The 25822-nt window shown below is 46.6% G+C and overlaps 1 protein-coding gene and 1 long non-coding RNA gene across 7 annotated transcripts in view; one reads left to right on the top strand and one right to left on the bottom strand.

Moving 5' to 3' along the window:
* LOC124034569 (FYVE, RhoGEF and PH domain-containing protein 4-like) overlaps positions 1–22286 on the top strand; it is a 123659-nt gene extending 101373 nt beyond the window's left edge. For all 6 annotated transcript variants that reach the window (XM_046347956.1, XM_046347965.1, XM_046347983.1 and 3 more), the window contains 14 exons: positions 11497–12157; positions 14676–14765; positions 15018–15163; positions 15460–15616; positions 16009–16147; positions 16419–16477; positions 16719–16865; positions 16973–17145; positions 18358–18388; positions 19266–19337; positions 19445–19570; positions 19751–19888; positions 19971–20111; positions 20357–22286. In XM_046347956.1, coding sequence (XP_046203912.1) covers positions 11497–12157; positions 14676–14765; positions 15018–15163; positions 15460–15616; positions 16009–16147; positions 16419–16477; positions 16719–16865; positions 16973–17145; positions 18358–18388; positions 19266–19337; positions 19445–19570; positions 19751–19888; positions 19971–20111; positions 20357–20620 — 2344 coding nt within the window. In that variant the 3' untranslated portion in view covers positions 20621–22286. The remainder of the gene's footprint in view (positions 1–11496; positions 12158–14675; positions 14766–15017; positions 15164–15459; positions 15617–16008; positions 16148–16418; positions 16478–16718; positions 16866–16972; positions 17146–18357; positions 18389–19265; positions 19338–19444; positions 19571–19750; positions 19889–19970; positions 20112–20356) is intronic.
* On the bottom strand, positions 22157–24943 carry LOC124034591. Its single transcript, XR_006838594.1, has 4 exons — positions 24787–24943; positions 24136–24229; positions 23546–23908; positions 22157–23374 (listed from the first exon to the last, which is right to left on the bottom strand). It is a non-coding gene; the product is annotated as an uncharacterized LOC124034591 (long non-coding RNA).
* Positions 24944–25822: the final 879 nt, after the last annotated feature.

Raw genomic sequence — 25822 nt, 5'->3', positions numbered from 1 at the left:
AGTAGAGTGGGTAGGGGAGAAAATGATAAATTAAACCCTAACCGAGATACAGCCCCAACTCAAATATGTGTGAAATGATTGCGCTTGTGTGTTCTTGCTCTTGTGAATGTGTAAAAGAGTATACTAACTGCTAAGAGAGAAAAAGAGAGAGTAATTCGACATGGATACATCTATTTACATCACACCTTGTCGTAATAAACTAAATACCTTATTCAGGCGGACATGAGTAGTGTGATGTCAAACCTTAATGCAAACGGAAAAGTTTATATTCCCTAAATAATCCATTTAGCAGACGCTTACTATTTATACATTCTAAGAAGATGAACTGCTCTAAAAACAGATATCACTATTTAGAAGATGAACTAAAAAACACAAGTCACTTTCAGCCCTTTTTTGTTGATATTTCTTCAGAAGAAAGTTTTAGACAGAGAGATCAGCTTGTGTTTCATAAGTCAAAGCGTTAGTGGAGGATGAAAAGAGATTTGTCCACAGCGGAAAATCAGCTCCCTCACTTGTGGGAGAGAGCTCACTGCTGAAAAGAAGTAGGATTTCAATAAACTTTATTTAATAGACTTTATATCATGTTTCGATTCCTGTCTCAGATTGTTAGATTGGCTCCTTGATCAAAAGGTTTGACTATGTGAATCTGTCTATTGTCATTTGTCCCGCAAGGATAAGTGTTTCCTCTACAGCAACACAGCCATACTCAAAACGCATTAGTTGTGATTTCAATAAACAAACACTTGTTGCTAATTTATTATAAGAACTGTAGCAATCTATTGTGTCATCTGTCTTCATCTATTTTCCTATGACTAAGAAGTTTTGGGATTTCATTCCTGCGTGGTTACAAGTCTGATTTGATTTGATTTGATTTGAGTGGTGATTTTAGCAGCATATGAAGAGACCCATTAGTGAGCGCTTGAGAGGCAGAAACAATGGTGCCCTTGTGTGAAACGCTTATGCAGTGCAGTCCAACAGCATTGAGCCAGCATCATTACCCCACTCCATCCAGCACTGCCAACCGAGGCCTCTACAGGCCAACTAAGATCTCTGAAGCTACAAGCTCACCCTCAGAGTGAATGTATTTCAGCAGAAGAAGGACAGCCTATAAGGAATAGAATTAGTGTAGTTATTCTTAGGAGAGGAAACCTGGAAATCCAGCATGTGAAGCTATTAATGTAGCAATAAAGCCTCCCTGTTAATTTACATTTTAGTAATTTAGCAGACGCTCTAATCCAGAACATTTTACAGTTAGTGCAATCATTTTAAGATAGCTAAGTGGGACAATCACATATCACAGGCATAGAAAGTATATTTTTCCTCAATAAAGTGATGTTCTGAGGTGTCAGAACAGAGTGCTCGGGTTGGGGTGTAGGGTTTGAGCATAGCCTGGAGGTAGGGCGGGGAAGTTCCTCTTGCTGCTCCGTAGGTAAGTACCATAGTCTTGTAGTGGATGCGAGCTTTGACTGGAAGCCAGGGAGTGTAAGGAGGACATGAGTGACATGAGAGAACTTGAAAGGAAGGTTGAAAACCAGGCGGGCTGCTGCGTTCTGGATAAATTGCAGGGGTTTGATGGCACAAGCGGGGAGCTCAGCCAACAGCGAGTTTCAATAGTCCTGACAGTTGAGGACAAGTGCCTGGATTAGGACCTGCGCCACTTCCTGTGTGAGGTAGGGTCATACTCTATGTATGCTGTAGAGCATGAACCTGCAGCAACTAGTCACTGCTTTGATGTTTGCAGAAAATGACAGGGTGTTGTCCAGGGTCACGCCAAGGTTCTTTGCACTCTGGGAGGGCGGCACTGTGGAGTTGTCAACCGTGATGGAGAGGTCTATGAGCGGGCAGGCCTCCCCCGGGAGGAAGAGCAGCTCCATTTTTGTCAAGGTTGGGCTTGAGGTGGTGGGCTGACATCCAAGTTCAGATATCTGCCAGGCACACAGAGATGCATGCCGCCACCCGGGTGTCAGAAATAGGGAAGGAGAAAAGTAGTGTCATTCCCATAGCAATGATAGGAGAGACCATGTGATGATGGAGCCGAGTGACTGTGTAGAGAAGAGGAGATGGTCTAGAACTGAGTCCCGAGGGACACCAGTAGTGAGAGTACGTGCAGACATAGATCCTCTCCACATCACCTGGTAGGAACAGCCCGCCAGGTGGGATGCAATCCAAGAGTGTGCAGAGCCTAAGACGCTCAGCCCTAAGAGGGTGGAGAAGACTCTCTGATGGTTCACAGTGTCAAAGGCAGCGGATAGATCTAGGAAGATGAGAACAGAGGAGAGAGAGACAGCTTTGGCAGAGCGGAGAGCCTCCGTGACACAGAGAAGAGCAGTCTGGTTGAGTGACCCGTCTTGAAGCCTGACTGTTTAGAGTCAAGAAGATCGTTCTGAGAGAGATAACGAGAATGTTGATCAGAGACAGCATAATAATAATAATAATAATAATAATAATAATAATAATATAATATAATATAATAATATATGCCATTTAGCAGACGCTTTTATCCAAAGCGACTTACAGTCATGTGTGCATACATTCTACGTATGGGTGGTCCCGGGAATTGAACCCACTACCCTGGCGTTACAAGCGCCATGCTCTACCAACTGAGCTACAGAAGGACCACAAGTTAGAGAAGAGGGAGTGAAAGGATGTGAAAGGATGATATTTCTTCCATTTTCGCTCAGCTGCCCGCAGCCTCATTCTGTAAGCTCGCATTGAGTCACTCAGCCACGGAGCGGGAGGGGAGGGGCAAGCCGGGCCGGGCCGGCTGGGAGGAAAGGAGACAGTGCAAGTCATAGGATTCAGAAAGGGAGGAGAGTAGGGTCGAGAGGCAGAATCAGGAGACAGGAGGGAGAAGGATTTAGCAGAAGGGAGAGATGATAGAATAGAAGAGGAGAGAGTAGTGGGAGAGAGAGAGCGAAGATTGCGACGGCGCATGACCATCTGGGTAGGGGCTGAGAGGTTAGGGTTGGAGGAAAGGGAGACAGAAAAGGAAATCTAGAGAGGGAGTTGCAGTGAGATTAGTAGGCGAGCAGTCTCTAGTAAAGATGAGGTCAAGCGTATTGCCTGTCTTGTGAGTTGGAAGGGATTGAGAAAGGGTCAAGTCAAAAGAGGCAAGGAGGGGAAAGAGAGAGTTGGACCCAAATGAAACGAAGGCAGACGTTGAGAGGTTGAAGTCGCCAAGTACGGAGAGCGGTGAGCCATCGTCAGGAAATGAGCTTATCACGGTGTCAAGCTCATTGAGGGACTCTCTAAGGGTTCCTGGTGGGCCATATATGACAATAATTTTAAGCTTGGGTGGACAAGTGCGAGTGACTGTTATGCAGGTGAATGAGGACCCAAAAGCGACTTGGCGAAAACAGAGTCTTTATTCCAGTAAAGGAAATAGGCAATACTCCTAGACAAATCGGAGCAGAAAACAAAACATAAAAAACTAATTCCACTCGTAGTGACGAGGACAGACTGGAGACTCGACCATAAACTGTAGGTTGCCTCGGGAAGGCACCGACCGTAGCAGACTCAGACACCTGCTCACACGCAGCATCTGAGGGAAACAAGACACGACAGGGCGAGACAAAGACACAGCACGGCGAACAATATACAAGGATCCGACAGGACAGAAACGGAAGACAAGGGGAGAAATAGGGACTCTAATCAGAGGGCAAGATACGGAACAGGTGTGAAAAGATTAGATGATTGAGTAGGGGAATAGGAACAGCTGGGAGCAGGGACGGAACGATAGAGAGAAGAGAGAGAGGGAGGGAGAGAGAAAAAAGGGAACGAACCTAATAAGACCAGCAGGGGGAAAACGAACAGAAGGGAAAGCAAAATGACAAGACAATATAAGACAAAACATGACAGTACCCCCCCACTCACCGAGCGCCTCCTGGCGCTCTCGAGGAGGAACACTGGCGGCAACGGAGGAAATCATAGATCACAAACGGTCCAGCACGTCCCGAGAAAGAACCCAACTCCTCTCCTCAGGACCGTAACGGAAAACGATAAAAAGGGAAACTAGGGTACTACTCTAAAAAAAATGAGACACGGGTAGAGAACTGAAAGCTTTAGAGCAAACAGGACCAAACAGGCCAGGAGAGTAACAACTAGGGACAGACTGAGACACAGCAAGGGCAGGAACAAGAACAGGAGAGATGCGGTGGCAGGGAACAGACTGAGACCCAGCAAGACCAGGAGCAGAAGCAGAAAAAAAATTACCAGACTTATTCTGCGCGCAGTCCGAACACGCAGCCACGAAACGGCGCGTGTCACGCTCCTGAGTAGGCCACCAAAACCGCTGGCGAATAGAAGCAAGCGTACCCCGAACGCCGGGGTGGCCAGCTAACTTGGCAGAGTGCGCCCACTGAAGAACAGCCAGACGAGTAGAGACAGGAACGAAAAGAAGGTTACTAGGACAAGCGTGCGGCGACGGAGTGTGAGTGAGTGCTTGCTTAACCTGTCTCTCAATTCCCCAGACAGTCAACCCGACAACACGCCCAACAGGAAGGATCCCCTCGGGAACAGTAGAAGCCACAGAAGAACTAAAGAGACGGGATAAAGCATGAGGCTTGGTGTTCTTAGTACCCGGGCAATAAGAAATAACGAACTCGAAACGAGCGAAAAACAACGCCCAACGAGCATGACGCGCATTCAGTCGTTTGGCAGAACGGATGTACTCAAGGTTCCTTTGGTCAGTCCAAACGACAAAAGGAACGGTCGCCCCCTCCAACCACTGTCGCCATCTGCCTAGGGCTAAACGGATGGCGAGCAGTTCACGGTTAGCCACATCATAGTTACGTTCCGATGGTGACAGGCGATGAGAAAAATACGCGCAAGGGTGGACCCCATCGTCAGTATCGGAGCGCTGGGACAGAATGGCTCCCACGCCCACCCCCGACGCGTCAACCTCGACAATAAACTGTTTAGTGACGTCAGGTGCAACAAGGATAGGAGCGGATGCAAAACGCTTCTTGAGGAGATCAGAACAACAATCATACGACCGGTGAGGAGGAAGGGAGTTGGTTCTGGACCGACTGAAGACCGTGCGCAGACCATGATATTCCTCCGGCACTCCTGTCAAATCACCAGGTTCCTCCTGTGAAGAGGGAGCAGAACAAACAGGAGAAATAGCAGACATTAAACACTTCACATGACAAGAAACGTTCCAGGAAAGGATAGAATTACTAGACCAATCAAAAGAAGGATTATGACACACTAGCCAGGGATGACCCAAAACAACAGGTGTAAAAGGTGAACGAAAAAAATCAAAAAATAAATGGTCTCACTATGGTTACCAGATACAGTGAGGGTTAAAGGTAGTGTTTCACATAATATACTGGGGAGAGGACTACCATCCAAGGCGAACATGACCGTGGGCTCCCCTAACTGTCTGAGAGGAATGTCATGTTCCCGAGCCCAGGCTTCGTCCATAAAACAGCCCTCCGCCCCAGAGTCTATTAATGCACTGCAGGAAGCTGCCGATCCGGTCCAGCGTAGATGGACCGGTAAGGTAGTACAGGTACTTGACGGAGAGGACCGTCTAGTAGCGCTTATCAGTCGCCCTCCGCCTACTGATGAGCTCAGGCCTTTAACTGGACATGAAATGACAAAATGACCAGCGGAACCGCAATAGAGACAGAGGCGGTTGGTGATTCTCCGTTCCCTCTCCTTAGTCGAAATGCGAATACCCCCCAGCTGCATGGGCTCAACGCCAGAGTCAGTGGGGAAAGATGGTAGTGTCGGAGAGAGGGGAGACACAGTTAACGCGAGCTCTCTTCTATGAGCTCGGTGACGAAGATCTACCCGTCGTTCAATGCGAATAGCGAGTTCAATCAAAGAATCCACGCTGGATGGAACCTCCCGAGAGAGAATCTCATCCTTAACCTTAGCGTGGAGTCCCTCCAGAAAACGAGCGAGCAACGCCGGCATGACAGTGACAGCATGGAATTCAAATGAGGAGATGGACAGGTAAGAGAGGGAGAAAAGAGAATCTCAATTTAGGAGAAATTAGTAGACCTGTACCACCACTGTGATGACCAGATGCTCTCGGGCTATGAGAGGAAAAACATAGTCAGATGAAGAGAGAGCAGCTGAAGTAGCAGTGTTCTCTGGGGTGATCCATGTCTCCATCAGGGCCAAAAAGTCAAGGGACTGAAGGGCAGCATAGGCTGAGATGAACTCTGCATTCTTGACCACAGATCGGCAGTTCCAAATGCTGCACTACACAGCTGATTCAAATAATCAAAGCTTGATGATGAGTTGGTTATTTGAATGAGCTTCCTAGTGCTAGAGCAAAAAACAAATGTTCACCCAGGGGGTGGCCCCAGGAAACCCTGCTCTGGCTATAGAATGAAGCACACTGAGATGGAGCCTGAGAAGCTGGTTATATAGACTCCGAAAAGAGGTGAAACCACTCCCCCTCCAATACAGCCACTGATTACCAAAACAAGTCACAAATTGCTCTGCCCCTTGATCCTGGTTGATGTGTGAACATTTATCAGCAAATTATGAGCAGTCAGCAGTTCACACACCAAGTAGGCCACTGTACAATGTATAACACAGTATATTGTTATAATTATACTACTGTATACATGCTGAGGTGCATTAACGTGAATTAGTCTTCTGTACATCTTTTGGAAAGTTAACAGAATTTTCTAAAGCCATGTTTATGAGGAGAATATGTGAAACATATTGCCTCACTCAAGCGTTTCAATGGCCTTTCCCAATGTGTGTCTTTCTATAAATAATGGGGCCAATGTGTGACATTGGGATAAAAATGTCAAAATGGTTTGAAACTAAAATAAAAAGTTTTTCATGCAGTTCCACAGTAAATATATGCAAATTGGCCCATGACCACCTACACAACAACATAGGTCTGGCACTATACATCCTTTCAGTAGGGTTCATACAGAGGTCGACTGATTGATTTTTCAATGCCGATACCTATTATTGGAGGACCAAAAATGCAGATACCGATTAATTGGCCGATTTGTTTTTTGTAATAATGTCAGTTACAACAATACTGAATGAACACTTATTTTAACTTAATATAATACATCAATAAAATCAATTTAAATAAATAATGAAACATGTTCAATTTGGTTTAAATAATGCAAAAACAAAGTGTTTGAGAAGAAAGTAAAAGTGCAATATGTGCCAAGCTAACGTTTCAGTTCCTTGCTCAGAACATGACAACATATTAAAGCTGGTGGTTCCTTTTAACATGAGTCTTCAATATTCCCAGGTAAGAAGTTTTAGGTTGTAGTTATTATAGGAATTATAGGACTATTTCCCTCTATACCATTTGTATTTCATTAACCTTTGACTATTGGGTGTTCTTATAGGCACTTTAGTATTGCCAGTGTAACATTATAGCTTCCGTCCCTCTAGTTAGCGCGCGCTAACTAACTAGCCATTTCACTTCGGTTACACCAGCCTCATCTCGGGAGTTGATAGGCTTGACGTCATAAACAGTGCAGTGCTTGACACACAACGAAGAGCTGCTGGCAAAATGCACAAAAGTGCTGTTTGAATGAATGTTTACGCGCCTGCTTCTGCCTACCACCGCTCAGTCAGATACTTGTATGCTTGTATGCTCAGTCAGATTATATACAACGCAGGACACGCTAAATAATATCTAGTAATATCATCAACCATGTGTAATTAACTAGTGATTATGATTGATTGTTTTTTATAAGATAAGTTTAATGCTTAAAGTTTAAGTAAATGCTTAAAGTTTAAATTGGCGCCCAAAAATACAGATTTCCGATTGTTATGGAAACTTGAAATTGGCCCTAATTAATCGGCCATTCCGATTAATCGGTTGACCTCTAATACAGACATTGGCAAGTCTGAAATCACGGATCATTTTAATGGAGCAGGAGAACTTGTAAATTGGCTACAATAGTTACAAGGACTTTTCAAGCACCAAATTGAGGAAATGTCTTCAAGGAAGACTTATTCCAGTACTTGAATTTCTGAGCTTCAAGTTCAAGTAGGCTTCTTCAAGCTTCTTCTGTTATAAAACATGGAAAACAAAATGTATATGTCATGTTTTTTCATTGCCAGGAAATATTGTGAATAAGCCCAATAGGCTTTGTCATTGTTTGTCATTATATCCAGAATAATTAATAGGAAGAGCATTGGGTGTTGCACAAAATTGTGCACAGTAGACTCGGTGTTCAATCCAAGGCACAAAAACATATGAAAACATGAACTCATTACCTTGATGCTTTCTCTTTTAAATCTAAGGAAACGCTGCTGTAAATCAAGCAGACAACAACAGATGATCAAATTCGCTAGGGATATTAGATCCAATATGGATGCAGGCACAACTGTCTTAACCAACAAAATATTCTGGATGCTGCAACCTCGTCTCAGAGCATTTCTTATTATTCTGTATGTAAATCCGGGAAACTCCATTTAGTATTATGTTCATTTGTGGATTTCGAAATTATATGTTATGAATTACAAGTATTATTATTTTTTTACATTTTGGAAAAAACATTTGACCCCTTTTTGTCCCAAACTGGTAGTTAGTCTTGTCCCACCACTGCAACTTCCACACTGCATCTTGACACACTGCTCGCTTAACCCAGAAGTCAGCCGCTTGAGCGACTCCTTACCCGGAAGATGCTGGGCCAATTGTGCGCCGCCTAATGGGTCTCCCGGTAGCAGACCAAGAGTCGTCTGGTCGAAATTTTAAAACGTGTATTTTTCCATATATAGACACATCCTATGTGTTTTAATCAAATCAACAATATCAAATTTATATATTTACTGTATAAAACCCTACAGAAACCCACCCGAAAAACCCCAAACAACAAATAATGCCGATGTAGAAGCTCAGTGGCTAGGAAAAACTCCCTAGAATGGCAGGAGCCAAGGGAAAAACCTAGAGAGGAATCAGGCCCTGAGGGGTGGCCAGTCCTCTTCTGGTTGTGTCCGGTGGAGATTATAAGAGTAAGAGTCGAAAACAGAGTACACCATAAAAACTGTTTCGATATTTACCACTGCTCGACTAAAGAAATCTCAGTTGGGCAGTGGTGGGCTGTGGTGGGCAGTGGTGGATGCTGGTGGGCAGTCGTGGATAGTGCTGGGCAATGGATAGTGCTGGGCAGTCGTGGATAGTGCTGGGCAGTCGTGGATAGTGCTGGGCAGTCGTGGATAGTGCTGGGCAGTCGTGGATAGTGCTGGGCAGTCATGGATAGTGCTGGACAGTGGTGGGCAGTCATGGACAGTGGTGGGCAGTCATGGACAGTGGTGGGCAGTCATGGATAGTGGTGGGCAGTCATGGATAGTGGTGGGCAGTCATGGATAGTGGTGGGCAGTCATGGATAGTGCTGGACAGTGGTGGGCAGTCATGGATAGTGGTGGGCAGTCATGGATAGTGGTGGGCAGTGGTGGATAGTGGTGGGCAGTGGTGGATAGTGGTGGGCAGTCATGGACAGTGGTGGGCAGTCATGGATAGTGGTGGGCAGTCATGGACAGTGGTGGGCAGTCATGGATAGTGGTGGGCAGTCATGGACAGTGGTGGGCAGTCATGGATAGTGGTGGGCAGTCATGGATAGTGGTGGGCAGTCATGGATAGTGGTGGGCAGTCATGGATAGTGCTGGACAGTGGTGGGCAGTCATGGATAGTGGTGGGCAGTCATGGATAGCAGGTGGGCAGTCATGGTGGGCAGTCATGGATAGTGGTGGGCAGTGGATAGTGGGCAGTGGTGGGCAGTCATGGATAGTGGTGGGCAGTCATGGATAGTGGTGGGCAGTGGTGGATAGTGGTGGGCAGTGGTGGATAGTGGTGGGCAGTCATGTGGTGGGCAGTCATGGATAGTGGTGGGCAGTCATGGACAGTGGTGGGCAGTCATGGATGGGTGGGCAGTCATGGACAGTGGTGGGCAGTCATGGATAGTGGTGGGCAGTGGTGTGGTGGGCAGTCATGGATAGTGGTGGGCAGTCATGGATAGTGCTGGACAGTGGTGGGCAGTCATGGATAGTGGTGGGCAGTCATGGATAGTGGTGGGCAGTGGTGGATAGTGGTGGGCAGTGGTGGATAGTGGTGGGCAGTGGTGGATAGTGCTGGGCAGTGGTGGGCAGTGGTGGATAGTGGTGGGCAGTCGTGGATAGTGGTGGGCAGTCGTGGATAGTGGTGGGCAGTCGTGGATAGTGGTGGGCAATCGTGGATAGTGGTGGGCAGTGGTGGGCAGTGGTGGATAGTGGTGGGGAGTCGTGGATAGTGGTGGGCTCTGGTGGGCAGTCGTGGATAGTGGTGGGCAGTCGTGGATAGTGGTGGGCAGTGGTGGGCAGTCGTGGATAGTGGTGGGCAGTCGTGGATAGTGGTGGATAGTGGTGGGCAGTGGTGGATGGTGGTGGGCAGTCGTGGATAGTGGTGGGCAGTTGTGGATAGTGGTGGGCAGTGGTGGATAGTGGTGGGCAGTCGTGGATAGTGGTGGGCAGTGGTGGATAGTGGTGGGCAGTGGTGGATAGTGGTGGGCAGTGGTGGGCAGTGGTGGATAGTGGTGGGCAGTGGTGGGCAGTGGTGGATAGTGGTGGGCAGTGGTGGGCAGTGGTGGATAGTGGTGGGCAGTGGTGGATAGTGGTGGGCAGTGGTGGATAGTGGTGGGCAGTGGTGGATAGTGGCGGGCAGTGGTGGATGGTGGTGGGCAGTGGTGGAAGGTGTTGGGCAGTGGTGGATGGTGGTGGGCAGTGGTGGGCAGTGGTGGATGGTGGTGGGCAGTGGTGGGCAGTGGTGGATAGTGGTGGGCAGTCGTGGATAGTGGTGGGCAGTCGTGGATAGTGGTGGGTAGTCGTGGATAGTGGTGGGCAGTGGTGGATAGTGCTGGGTAGTCGGATAGTGGTGGATAGTGGCGGATGGTGGTGGATAGTGGCAGACAGTAGTGGATAGTGGCAGACAATAGTGGATAGTGCTGGGCAGTCGTGGATAGTGCTGGGCAGTCGTGGATAGTGGTGAATAGTGGTGGATGGTGCTGGATAGTGCTGGATAGTGCTGGACATTGCAGGCTGAGGGGACTGGAAGGGAAGTGCCTTCTGAGGCCAAGTGGGTCACAGACAGGGAAACGGCTAGACGAGCTGTATGATATGCTAATGCCAGATGGAGGGTTGTGTGTGTGTGTATGTGTGTGCTTGTGTATGTGTGCATTCAGAAGTAGGACAGCAGGTTATCTCTGGGGACTGGTGCTCTACCTTTCCAGTCTTCCTCTTCTCCTCCACTCTTTTCCTCCACCCCTCCCCTGCCCTAATCATTCACACCTCCTCTGCACAGCTCACCGCAGCCCGTGTTTTATTTTTAACCTGCAGACATACTTCAATGCTACCGTGCAGTCTCCGTCTCTCTCACTCTTTTACGCCACTCACTAGTCACTACACTTAACAGCAACTGAACTTGCTCTCTCTTCTTCTTTCCTGTCATCTTTGGCTTTACCTGTTTATCAGCGGTGGTCTCTGACTTCTTCCTGTTCTATCCCTCTTCCTCTTCTCTCACAGCCAGTCGGAAACCAAGAGGGAGGGCTCGCCACTGAAGCAGCTTAGCAAGTCCCCCCTCTGCAGTCCGGCTCACTGGTGCTACCAGAGACAGTGTGAGCGCAAACAACAGGACAACAACTTAGGCTCTGTCCCAGGAACGCCACAGGATGCTCACAAACCAGCGGCTAACGGGGTGCTAGCCCAGATGGACAGAGACAGGGACAGGGAGAGTGGATCCCCCCTGAGGACAGACACTGCCCTGGTGAATGGGGACATGGGGGACAGGAGCACAGAGCAGAGTGGGGATAACTCCCCAGAGACAGAGACCCATACCGAGACACAGACCCATACCGACAGAGAGACCCATACCGAGACAGAGACCCATACCGAGACAGAGACCCATACCGAGACAGAGACCCATAGCGAGACAGAGACCCATAGCGAGACAGAGACCCATAGCGAGACAGAGACCCATAGCGAGACAGAGACCCATAGCGAGACAGAGACCCATAGCGAGACAGAGACCCATAGCGAGACAGAGACCCATAGCGAGACAGAGACCCATACCGAGACAGAGACCCATACCGAGACAGAGACCCATACCGGGGAGGACAGTGAACCTACAGGAGACCCCCAACCGGAACATAGGAAGGAGGAGGCCATTGTAGAGCAGAAGGTACCGGTAAGTGTCTGTGGGGAGGGGAGGGGGGTTACTATAACACTGAGTGGACAGAGAGTTCATGTCAGTACAGTGTTGGTGTTTATGCATGTGTTTTCCCTAGCACATTTATGTATATCCCCATGTCAGATGTTTCAGGATCTGTGCCCATTAGAGCTATGTGCTGTCTCATTTAACTGTCTTCAGTCTACTGTAACATCACAGCCCCTTTACTACAGTACACACAAGGGTTCTGCGGCTGTCCGCATAGGAGAACCCTTTTTGGTTACAGATAGAATCCGTTTTGGTTCCAGGTATAACTCTTTTGGGTTCCATGTAGAACCCTTTGTGGAAAGGGTTCTAAATGGAACCCAAAAGGGTTCTACCTGGAACCAAATGGGGTTCTTCAAAGGGTTCACCTAATGGGACAGACGAAGAACGCTTTTTGGTTCTAGATAGCACCTTTTTTTCTAAGAGTGTAGCCTTTGTCTCTGCAGTGTGTCTGGTTCTTACTGACTGAGTCTGCTACTGCTGGGTGTTATTTTCAGGACTGAACTGAACCTCCCTGTGGGAGGCCTTGCTGCTGCCTGGCTGAACGCCTCGTGATTATAAATACCTGTCTCAGATTAGTATGTTCACTCAGCAGTGAATGATAGTGTATGAGACGTGGGCTTTAGCTAGAGTTAAAGTGGATCCTATGCTTCATGGCTTATCAGTCTATACTGTATCTCTGTTGGTTACTTGACATACTAAGCTAGCAGAGAGAGAATAGGACCATGGGTGGTAGAAATGTTATGTCTTTTTGATAAAAGCAGTACAGAACATACAGTAGAATTGGGGGTGTGTTGTCAGTTTGTCAGTGTACCTTCAGTAGACCACTATACCTATAACATATACACACATGGCCGTAAGTCACTTTGGATAAAAGCGTCAGCTAAATGGCATTTATTATTATTATTATTAGCAAGCGGAGACAGAGAACCCTTGCAAGTGGTTTCTCAATGTGTGAAACATTCAGCTTGCTTGGATATTCTGCCAGTAAACACACTCAAAGTTATACTTGACTAGTAACTAAATTACAGTCAGTCTATTCGTGTGGATTTTGGGTGGAGAGTTCAAGGAAGCACTGCTTTGAGGTAGAAGATTTGTAATACTCTGGGCATCAAATACAGTAAAGGGTTTGAATGTTAATGAACTACTTTGTATATTGTGATAGGGAAGAATAAGAAGAATAATACATAATAATACATTCAAGGTCATAAATATGAGAATAAATAGTTGTACAGAGCAAGATAACATTCCTCTCGAACAATACATGTGGGATACACACAAAGAATCCATCTATATCAATGAATAGAGGAAGTGAGCATTCGTTCTCTGTTCAGCCCTAACAATCAGAATCCTGCAGAATCTTGATAACATTTTTATTTATTTAAATAAAATAAAAAATGTTGACCCCTTTTCCTCCCCAATTTCGTGATATTCAATTGGTAGTTATAGTCTTGCCCATTGATGCAACTCCCGGAAGGACTGGGGAGAGGCGAAGGTCGAGAGCCATGTGTCTTACGAACACAACCCTGCCAAGCCACACTGTTTCTTGACACACTGCTCGCTTAACCCGGAAGCCAGCCGCACGAATGTGTCAGAGGAAACTCCGTACAACTGCCGACCGGGTCAGCGTGCATGTGCCTGGCCCACCACAGGAGTCGCTAGAGCGCGATTGGACAAGGACAACCCGGCTGGCCAAACCCTCCCCTAACCAGGACGACGCTGGGCCAATTGTGCATTGCCTCATGGATCTTCAGGGCGCGGCCGGCTGCGACACAGCCCAGGATCGAACCCGGATCTGTAGTAATGCCTCAAGCACTGCAGTGCCTTAGGCCACTGCACCACTCGGAAGGTCCAGAATCTTGATTTCTTAAGTATGTGGGAGACACTCATTGGTCGGTGTTTGACATACTGTTCTGTTACAGTAACACAGTGACAGGTTCCCCTGCACACAAAGCACTCTGACACTGTGAACAGAAGTTCTCTCTTCCAGCCTTTCATTTTCTGTTTTGAGGAGAACCCCCACACCACAGTCACACACGCTCCACAATAGCCCAATACACACAAGAACACATACTATAGTATGCCCAAGCAGCACTCCTACTTAAAAAGAAGATAAAATATAGATTGAACTGAAACTCTTTGTTGTCTTAATGTTAACATTGCTGTGTTGAAGCACAAGTTTTTTTTTTAAATGATGCCGTTGTAGATCTCTCTGGGGAAGTGTGTTTGTGTCTGCTATAACAAAACGGGATCCTAGCGCAGCATGAGGACAATGTGGGAGTGAGCATGACCTTCAGGCTCAGAGTTCAACAGCTCCTTTAGTCCCAATTGCGTACCCTGACATGAAAACAACATATATTATTTGTCAAGGGGCCCTTTTCACCCCCTCTAGCTATAGGAATATGGCCATGTCTATGAACTGTACAGGCAGTATGCATCTTCCCAACTTGGCCCACAGCCAACTGACATACCGCTCTCTTCTGTGTTTCAGGAGACCAACGAACAGAAGCTGCACAAGATTGCCAATGAGCTCCTGAAGACGGAGAGAGCCTACGTCACACGGCTCAACCTGCTGGACCAGGTGAGTGTGTCCCACTGTCCGTCCAGGGTTCTGTCATTTCAGTGTCCTGTTCAGTCGGTAGAAAACGTTTTGATACGGTGAGAAACAGGGAGGTTTTACCTGAACTTATCACACCGACATTCTGTTGTTGGACATGGTGTGTCCTACTGAACACTGACCCAGGTCTACCTCAGCATGAAAAGAAGGCAGTGTTCATTATTATGATCAATTCAATGTGTTTAACTCACCTGGCCATGTTGTGCCACCATACAGGTGTTCTGTGCCAAGCTGATGGAGGAGGCTCTGAAGGGCACGTTCCCTGTGGACGTGGTGAAGAACATCTTCTCCAACATCTCCTCCATCAACACCTTCCACAGCCAGTTCCTGCTGCCTGACCTGGAGAAACGCATGGGAGAATGGTAAGCTCCTCAAGACTGACTGGCCACACAGTTATAGACTCTGAACACAGACCCATTCAAGTGCATGCGCTCACAGATTTCACCCCTTAAAAATAATATTACTAAGATGAGTAACAATTCAGCCTCTGTGACTCATTCAGATTCACTCAGACACAGATGTAATAAAGGGAAGTTGTGGTTTTGAAATGATAGTCTGTCCATTGAAAAATCATGGTTGAGTCATCCTCCACTTGGAGTTTCAGGGTTAAGGGATGGTTACCTTGAGGTCCCTATCTAACGGTCACCCCTCCCTACAGGGAGTCCACCCCTCGCTTGGGGGACATCCTGCAGAAGCTCACGCCCTTCCTGAAGATGTACGCAGAGTACGTGAAGAACTTTGACAAGGCCATGGAGCTGCTGAAACAGTGGACGGACCGCTCTCCACAGTTTAAAGCCATCATCCAGGACATACAGGTACGAGTGTAGATTCTAAACACAAGGCCTGATTCAAAAGTGCACAGGTCTGCTGTTGTGGATTAACCATATATAGGAATTATATAACTCCATAGCAATTCTGGGAATTATATGATCTGAGTTTGGGACTACAGCGCTGCGATAATTTACCAGTGTATATACAGATTTCTGCTGCAAGGGGTCTCATTTGGTTTGCAAGGAGAAATAAATCTATTGATATCTCACTATTGATTTGTACTATGAATAGTCACCATGGAATGGAACAATTGAATCATTTATGGTTGTGTCAACTGGTCCTGTTGAATGGATATTCATCTAACAATTTGTGTGGTTTTACTTTTAAGCCTTGAACCTTGAAGTGACAGTGGACTGTTTTATTTTGTGTGTTTCAGAGTCAGGAGGCATGTGGTTGTTTGACGTTGCAGCACCACATGTTGGAGCCGGTACAGAGAGTTCCCCGTTATGAGATGCTGCTCAAAGACTACCTGAAGAAACTGCCTCAGGATGACCCCGACCACCGAGACGCAGAGAGTGAGTACACTGGAGTGCTTTTACTAGTCATAATCTGAACACTATAGAGCAGGTGTACATAGAATTTGACAAGGCTTTCTTGTGATTATAATCATGTAATTACTTCACACACATTTTTAAAAAAAAGTGAAACCTCCAGTGCCAAGTAGAAACATTTGCCTTACATTGAAAACACACAAAACTGTTTATAGTTATACAACATTTTTATTACACCATTCATTTCATTTTCATAAGGTCAATGTTCATCATTCCTTCTTTCCATGTTCCTCAGAGTCATTGAACATCATCGCCATGGCAGCCACACACTCCAACAGTGCCATACGAAAATCTGTGAGTATCTGCAGCACACCACTCTTAAAATTTTAAATAAAATCTGGACCTGTATTCAAAAAGTTTCTCAGAGTAGGAGTGCTAATCTAGGATAAATTATGCCTCTATGATTTTTACGAATAAGACAATATGGACAAGGGGGACCTGATCCTAGATCAGCATTTCTACTCATTTGCTTTTTGGCTAGTGCTTGAACCCAACCAAGATTTTTGAATACAACTAAAACCCCTTCACTGCTCAGGAGAATCTGAAAAAGCTGCTGGAGATCTATGAGATGTTAGGGGAGGAAGAGGATATCGTCAACGCCTCCAATGAGTTCATCAAGGAGGGACACATCCTGAAGCTGGCTGCCAGGAACACCTCGGCTATGGAGAGATACCTCTTCCTGGTGAGAAATCCACATACACATTTCACTTTCTCTGTACTCAACCAAGTCTGGAGCAATATATTAACAAAACAAGCATTAATCATGGGTCATTCTTTGTTCCCCGTCAGTTCAACAACATGCTGTTGTACTGCGTGCCCAAGTTCAGCCTGGGAGGGCCCAAGTACACAGTACGCACCCGCATCGGCATCGAGGGCATGAAGGTTCTAGGGACCACCAACGAGGACTACCCCCACACCTTCCAGGTGTCTGGCAAGGAGAGGACCCTGGAGCTGCAGGCCAGGTAAGCTGTTACATCCACCCTTAATACACCCTATAGAGCCATACATCCAGGTAACTGCCAAAATAAAGGAAACACCAACATAACAAGCGTCTTAATAGGGCGTTGAGCCACCACAAGCCACCAGAACAGCTTCACGGCACCTTGGTATAGATTCTACAAGTGTCTGGAACTCTATTGGAGGGATGCGACAATTTTTCCACAATAAATTCTATAATTGGTGATTTGTTGATGGAAAATGCTGTTTCAGGCGCCACTCCAGAATCTCCCATAAGTGTTCAATTGTGTTGATCTGGTGACTGAGACACACACGGTATTTTGAAACCCCTCTTTCAAAGTCACTGATCTCTTCTTCTGGCCATGGTAGGCAACTGGGTGTTAATCAAGCATGTTCATTGCTTAATTAACTCAGGGAACACACCTGTGTGGAACCACATGCTTTTAATATACTTTGTATCCCTCATTTACTCAAGTGTTCTTTTGGTAGTTAGCTGTAGATAACAGCCCTAAGTTTACTACACCCTATAGCCAAATGTATTTTTTAAAACATTTGTTGCCATGATTCTCAAAAGAACGGTTAACTGTATACTACTGTCCCACACCCTATTGCTAAGTATTTCCACCTTGCACAGCCAGAACAGGACGGCCACCCCTCAGAGCCTGGTTCCTGCCTTGTTAGGGAGTTTCCTGCATTGCTTGCTCTCTGGGGTTTTAGGCTGGATTTCTGTATAAGCATTTTGTAACAACTGCTGTTGTAAAAAGGGCTTTCTAAGTACATTTGATTGACTATGGATAACCAACCAAATTCTTATGAGAATTTGACCACATCCTTCGACTAATCCTATGGGGGTTTAGTGTATGATAAGTACACTATGAAGTTCATCATAGTCCCGTGTGACTCAGTTGGTAGAGCATGGTGCTTGTGGGTTCGATTCCTATGGGGGACCAGTACAAAAAAAGCATGAAAATGAATGCACCCACTGCTGTAGGTTGCTCTGGATAAGAGCGTCTGCTAAATGGCGTAAATGTAAATGATAAACAGTAGTGTAACATTCCATACAGATATTGGATCTTCATTTGCACCGCAGGAACTGCAGATGAGCTTTGTGATGTACATACATTTCCTGAAAACCCACACGGTTATATTAGCGTTACACTTTTCATGTAGCCTACTTTTGGCCAGCTAATAGCCTAACCATGTTTTTCATTTTTCAGCTCTGAACAAGACAAGGACAATTGGATAAAGGTACATAATCACGTTCTTATTGATTTACACTTATTTCCTGCATCTTCAGCAGATTTGGGTGTGTATTTCTGACCATGTTTCTGTCTGTGTATGTGTTTCTGTCTGTGTATGTGTTTCTGTCTGTGTCTGTGTATGTGTTACTGTCTGTGTCTGTGTTACTGTCTGTGTATGTGTTACTGTCTGTGTATGTGTTACTGTCTGTGTATGTGTTACTGTCTGTGTATGCGTTACTGTCTGTGTATGCGTTTCTGTCTGTGTATGCGTTTCTGTCTGTGTATGCGTTTCTGTCTGTGTATGCGTTTCTGTCTGTGTGTGCGTTTCTGTCTGTGTGTGCGTTTCTGTCTGTGTATGCGTTTCTGTCTGTGTATGCGTTTCTGTCTGTGTATGCGTTTCTGTCTGTGTATGCGTTTCTGTCTGTGTATGCGTTTCTGTCTGTGTATGCGTTTCTGTCTGTGTATGCGTTTCTGTCTGTATATGCGTTTCTGTCTGTATATGTGTTTCTGTCTGTGTATGTGTTTGTCTGTGTATGTGTTTCTGTCTGTGTTTGTCTGTTTTTGTGTTTCTGTCTGTGTTACTGTCTGTATATGTGTTACTGTCTGTGTATGTGTTACTGTCTGTATATTTGTTACTGTCTGTGTATGTGTTACTGTCTGTATATGTGTTTCTGTCTGTGTATGTGTTTCTGTCTGTGTATGTGTTTCTGTCTGTGTATGTGTTACTGTCTGTGTATGTGTTACTGTCTGTGTTACTGTCTGTATATTTGTTACTGTCTGTGTATGTGTTTGTCTGTATATTTGTTACTGTCTGTGTATGTGTTTGTCTGTATATTTGTTACTGTCTGTGTATGTGTTTCTGTCTGTGTATGTGCGGCCTACAGGCTTTTCAGAAGACCATTGAGATCTTCCATCAGAAGAATGAGACGTTTAAGTCAGCCTCCAAAGACGTGTTGGTGAGTGTCATCACAGTGAACATGACCCCTGACTCTTCTTGTGCACTGTATGTGTCAAAGACCCTCCTGTGTCTGAGCTACGTGCGTCGGTGTGTATTGTTCTCTAGACGGCAGAGCTGGGGAAACGTGCCCCTCGCTGGATACGGGACAATGAGGTGACAATGTGTATGAAGTGTAAAGAGTCCTTCAATGCTCTGACACGACGGAGACACCATTGTCGAGCCTGTGGTTATGTGAGTGAAACGTCCGCTCGACACCATGTTCTCCCTCCCTGTAACCCAGCACCCATTATAACATGTTAATACTATTTGTGATGCTCAACCCATTTGACTGTTGGCTGTTTGGCTAGTTTACACTGTGTTGTTCGTTCAATGCACAATGTCTAACACTGATGTCTTCTGTTCCTGTATCAGGTTGTGTGTTGGAAGTGCTCAGACAACAAGGTGGCCCTGGAGTACGACAGCAACAAGATCAACAAGGTCTGTAAGGACTGCTACTCCATCCTGACTGGAGAGGAGAAGGCCGAGGGCAAGAAGAAGGGTATTCTGGAGGTGAGGGACACACACACACACACACACACACACACTGCATCGGCATGTCTTCTGTGTCTAAACAGCACTCCTCTGTCCCCAGATTGAGGCGGCCCAGTTCTCCGGCAGCAGCATCATGTGTGGCTTCCTGCAGTACTGTGAGAAGAACAAGCCTTGGGGGAAGGTGTGGTGCCTCATCCCAGAGAAGGAGGCATTAGTTCTCTACCTCTACGGAGCGCCACAGGTCAGTCAAGCACCATGTGGACGGCTCATAATAGTGGCTGGAACGGCATAACACCATGTTGTTTGATGTATTGGATACCATTCCACTTATTACGCTCCAGCCATTACCACGAGCCCATCCTCCCCAATTAAGGTGCCACCAACCTCCTGTGATGTGGACATTCTGATTTGCTGAATAGGAAAAACTCCTCGCCCGAGTTCCGATATAAATGATCTCTCTACCTTTGCATCTCCCCCTCCTCTCAGGATGTGAAGGCCCAGTCCACTATCCCTCTGCTGGGTTACTCTGTGGAAGACAGCCCCCGGCCTGCCGACCTTCCAGCCAGCTTCCGTTTGTCACAGTCCAAATCAGTCCACAGCTTTGCGGCCGAGAGCGACGAGCTGAAACAGCGCTGGCTCAAGGTGATCCGGGTGGCCGTGACTGGGGAGATGCCCGAGTGCCCCCCTCCCAACGATGCCACGGGCACCATGGCCATAGATGGCGCCCAGGAGACGAGCTCAGACAGCTGAAGATTGCCAGAGACCTATGTGCATTATGCACGCACCACTCCCATGCTACCCTCATGGACACACACAGTGTGGAAACTCAGTGCTAGATAAGCTGCCTTCCCTTGCCAATCCACACCTCTCTTCCTTCCCTGAGTGGATTCTACCAATCATAAGCGAGGGCATGATTCGACCTCACAGCTCCACCAATAGAGCTGTGCATTCCAATCATCATTAGAGTGGAGCAAGGAGGAGGGGACCTCAGGAAGGTCTCTGCTTCACTCAGACAGACAGGCACTATTCAGGACAACCTGCCTGGGGCATCTTGTACACTGAGGACAGTATTTGCAGTGTTTATGCTTTTTTTACATTTTATTTTTTAACTTCGAGACATGGGTGAACAGTGTTTCAAACTAAAAAGGGTCCTTGGACAGTATCACTAGGAAAGTTATCAGTCCTCACTTCTCCAATCATGTAGTTTCACATCACAGTAGCCAGGAGCCATGTTCTACTGGCAAGAATAGAATGAGTTCCTCTAGAGCCTGGGTCAATGTCCCAGAAAGACTTCAGCAATCGAGAGGATCACTCTACACTTTGATTGCTGTAAGTAACCCCATAAGCAAACAGGAAATGATGCAGAAGTACTCACCCATCCAGAACAGGCTTCAATCCAAACAGGCTGAGGGATTGCCTCTCCAGCCAGGCTAGGCATTCAGGGTACTCTGCTGCACTCATTCTAAGCTGGATCAACCGTCCTCGCTTGGAATCCAAGAGAGTCACAAAGTAACCTCTTTAAGCAACCACATCCCGGTCACAATAATGTATTGAAAAGTGTACTACTGCTGTGATCATTAGAGGGGCCTTTCTACTCTAATGCTGTATAGTATGAATGAAGACAGACATACACACACCCAAATGGCAGTATTGAGGATGAGAATGAATAGTTGTACAGCTGTAGTTACCTAGCCCCACAGCCCTTTTGTAGACATGTATATATCGGAATATAGAATATACGGTGGGGTTTTCTATGTAACTGACCCATAGGGATGACAGACTACCACTGACCCAGATCCTGTCTTCTACATAGGGACTCGAAGCGGCACAGAGGTAAACATTATGACCAGGTGGGGAAAGAAATGTAAATGTTTTAAATACTGTACCTAATTTTATTTAAAAAGTAATTTATCAAATATGCACATGATGATTTAAAATAATTAGCACAAAAGTAATATCCCTCAAATTTCCATGTGTTCTGTCTGACACAGCCAAGCCAGGTAGACGAACAGATTCACTAAGGTTTTTTGTCTTGTCCCTCAATGAAAACCATAGATAGCTGTCCCTCAATCTCTAGTAAGGTGTCACTCTCTCCATCCTGTGATTGCAGAATCCTTTGTATAGAATGGAAGCGGGTAATGTGCCTATAACCTCTGTTCATAGGTTCTACTGTTCCAATCCTCTATTCATGGTCTGAGTGTGACATGGCCTCACTGCACCTCTCCAATCGCAGTTCTGATACAGACAATGCAGAAGAGCACAACAATCCTGTCTTATGAGATCTGAACGTAAAACCAGGTTTTGGACGTTTGTCCACTCTCCCGATCCCCCTCCCCAAGGTTTGAGAATCTACGCACTTTACGGTCTTAATATAAAGTGTACCTTGTAAGAAAATAAAGTAAGTTTAAGTATTATGGAAGTGTGTCACTGGTTGCTTTGTGAACCAATTCTACTTTCACTACTGGGCATGTTGACCTTTGCAGAAAGTGCAGAGGCCTGTTTTGGTTACCTTTCCTGCTTCCTCTGATCATAAGTCACTCAAATGAGTCCTGTTACAAAAGATGAGACAAACCCTTTGACCTCAAAGCCAGTGCCACTTTTTTTTTACCCTTCCCCTCTAATCATGGACTGATTTACACCAGGTGGGTGCAATTAAGTATCAGGGAGAACAAAAATAAATAAATAAATCATTGGAAAATCATTACACCAAAAGGTGTGTTTTGTGAAGAAAATAAAAAAATATTGGGCAAACTACATCAGTTAGACTAACATTGCACAGCGCCCATCTTAGGAGAGACGGAGGACAGTGGAGGCCAGTAGAATAAACTGAAGTGAATAGGGGAAGTCGAGTCTGGTTTAAATAGAATTCTCAATATCAGGTGTGTCTGGTTCTGGAATGTCCATATCCTTGGCCTGGTGTACTCTTTAGGTGAACATTGTTCCACAGGTTTTAGGTCTTGTTTGTTGTATTGGTCGTTGACTGTTTCAGCTCTTGTGCTGGTGGAGCAGGCCTTGTATCCTGCGTACCAGGGCCTGGATGAAGGTGGAATGGGAGCGGACCTGGCTGTTCAGTCCCTCCACCTCCTGCAGCTGTAGAGCCTGCCCCCATGTCACTCTGCAGCTTCCTCTGTAGAGCCTGCCCCCATGTCACTCTGCAGCTTCCTCTGTAGAGCCTGCCCCCATGTCACTCTGCAGCTTCCTCTGTAGAGCCTGCCCCCATGTCACTCTGCAGCTTCCTCTGTAGAGCCTGCCCCCATGTCACTCTGCAGCTTCCTCTGTAGTGCCTGCCCCCATGTCACTCTGCAGCTTCCTCTGTAGAGCCCTGCCCCCATGTCACTCTGCAGCTTCCTCTGTAGAGCCTGCCCCCATGTCACTCTGCATCTTCCTCTGTAGTGCCTGCCCCCATGTCACTCTGCAGCTTCCTCTGTAGAGCCTGCCCCCATGTCACTCTGCAGCTTCCTCTGTAGAGCCTCCCCAAAGCCAGCCCCCCATGTCACTCTGCAGCTGGAGACACAGCGGAGAGAGGAGTCAGTCTTACTGAAAACGAACTCACACATATACAACAATTAAACAGTTTGCCACTGAAGCTAACACAAATCCTACCCTTGTAAACTCATCCGTGCATATTTTGAAAGAACTGTCTTTCTCCCCACTGTTAATGTAATCTAGTCTTACCTGCTCTTGCTGGCTGACTGGCCAGACCCAGGGCACGTCCAAATGAGTCTGGGGAAGCACCACTAACATCACATTTCCTGCAGTCATCTGGAGTTGGTCGATGCCCACTGAAACAGGGTCTGATTTTTCATTCCCCTCATGATCAAGGTTAGGCTAGAGGGTAGCGTTATCGCATTCTAGATCTGTGATTAAGGGTGACTTCTACCAAAAGCCAGTCTGATCTCAATCTCCAGACAGGGTTAGCCTGGGGAGAACCTCGCTGGCTCCAGGCATCAGGGAGTCCTTGGGGGTCGGTGGGGGTGCAGTACAACAGGTCGTACTCCAGGTGACGCCAAAGTACAAACAGGCAGGTCTCAATCACATCTGAGGTGTGGTTAGGTCAAGGTATTTCTCATTCTCACATGAACCAGCTACAGCTCAGGGCATGTCATTAATCATACATACCCAACAGCACATCATCATCCTACAAAATCCCTAAAATCAAAACCACCCTGAGATGAACCCTAAACCATTAGATCAGTCCCTTTACCTAACCCCTGCACAGAAGTCTGGTGTGACTTCATCTGGTTTATTTTAATATGGTAGGATACAGGAGCAGAAGGCCAGCAGCTTGGCCCTGTTGTTGATAATCTGGACCAGGAGGCTCCTCTGGACTCTCTACTCCAGTACCAGACACAGACACAGCTACACACCAAACAGAGAGACAGGGATAGAGGAGGATTAGGGCTGAGGCACTATCACCTTGTCAATAGGTTGAATGTGTGTTTCCTCTTTGAGCTCCTCAGGAGGTAGCTGCTCCAGGCACTGCAGCTTTTCCAGAGCTTGTCTGGCTCTGGTGGAAGAAGTATGCAGCAATGTTCTTCAGTAGGAACAGCACCAGGCCCAGGCTGGGCACACAAGAATACGGGCCCGAGGGCAGGGACAGGTCTAGAGTCAGGGCAGGAGAGGGGCTCTTAGCTTTTGCAACTGCTAATACAGAGGCTCTGTAGCCCTCAAACTCAACTCCAGTTCCACTGCATTTTTTTTATTATTCCCCTCTAAAAATCAGGGACTGATTTAGATGTGCAATTAATGATCAAGTAGAAGAGAAACCCAGCAGGCTCCTGACCTCAAAGGGTCAGAGTTGAGTACCCCTGCTCTATTGTCACAGAATGCATATGATTCATACCAGGATTATTACAGACAGAATGACAGAACGCATTATGATTCACAAATGTGAAGACTGAAGAACTAGACATAACCTTTGGAGACGGTGTCAAAGTGCAGGAATCAGCTGACAGATTTGGACTCCTCCTCCATGCCCGTCTCTTCATCAGCTAATCAAAGAAACAGACTAACTGTAAAGGATTTTGCTTTTTGCACATTTCCTCGTATCCCATTTACATCAGTGAATGACAATACATCCAACTTTCATAGTGTGTGGGTGCATAGTGAGTGAGTGAGTAGTAGGTCTTATCTGCATGCCGAATGTGAGGCTAGTCATCCAGCAGAAGGTTGAGGAGGCGCTGGGTGTGTGAGTGCTGGCGGTTGAGTGATGTCACTGAGCTCGATGGCCGTTGTCTTCATAAGCCAGGATATCTGGGACAGGGTGGAGCTCTCATCACATGAGAGCGTAGGGGGAGAGACACAGTTTAGAGAGAAGATTGACACCCGGAGTAGTTTCTCTCTGGCAGCTCTGTTAAAAAAGACAACCGAGTTTCTGTAGGAGTACAAATGCTCTGGTTGGCATCTGCCATATTTCTCCCACCTATCCTGTGTTTTCAGATCAGTGCAGATGACGGAGAGAAGACCAGGATAGGAGCACACTGTATTGATATGACAGTGAAGAGCTCACTTGGTAGAATGAAGGGCAGGAGCTGCAGATGAGAACAGGAAGTCTTGGCCGGTCCTCAGGTATCGCATGGTGGGGCCCGCACACAGCTGGTAGATCACCTAGTAACAGAGCACAGCCAGGTGTGGTGCCTGGATGGTGAGCACGGGACCCAAGCGTCTCTCACTGCCTCTCTGCAGCAGACTCAGGATGGCATGCAGCAGACTCAGGATGGCATGCAGGCAGCTTTGTGGGCACCTCAGCACACCTGACAGAGAGAGATAAGATTTCCTTAGAATCACACAGCCAAATATCAATTAAAAATTCTGTTTCACAAGGGCAAGTTGAAGGAGTCATGAAAGCCACCAAACAGAAGAAAATGAACTGAAACAGGGAGGGACTACCTTAACCTGTCCAAAAACGAACGCTTGTTTTCATTTTCCATTGCAAAAGGTTTTGCTCAGGGC

This window comes from Oncorhynchus gorbuscha, linkage group LG01 (assembly GCF_021184085.1).
Source record: "Oncorhynchus gorbuscha isolate QuinsamMale2020 ecotype Even-year linkage group LG01, OgorEven_v1.0, whole genome shotgun sequence".
Taxonomy (NCBI): domain Eukaryota; kingdom Metazoa; phylum Chordata; class Actinopteri; order Salmoniformes; family Salmonidae; genus Oncorhynchus; species Oncorhynchus gorbuscha.
This window is presented reverse-complemented; position numbering and strand designations above follow the sequence as displayed.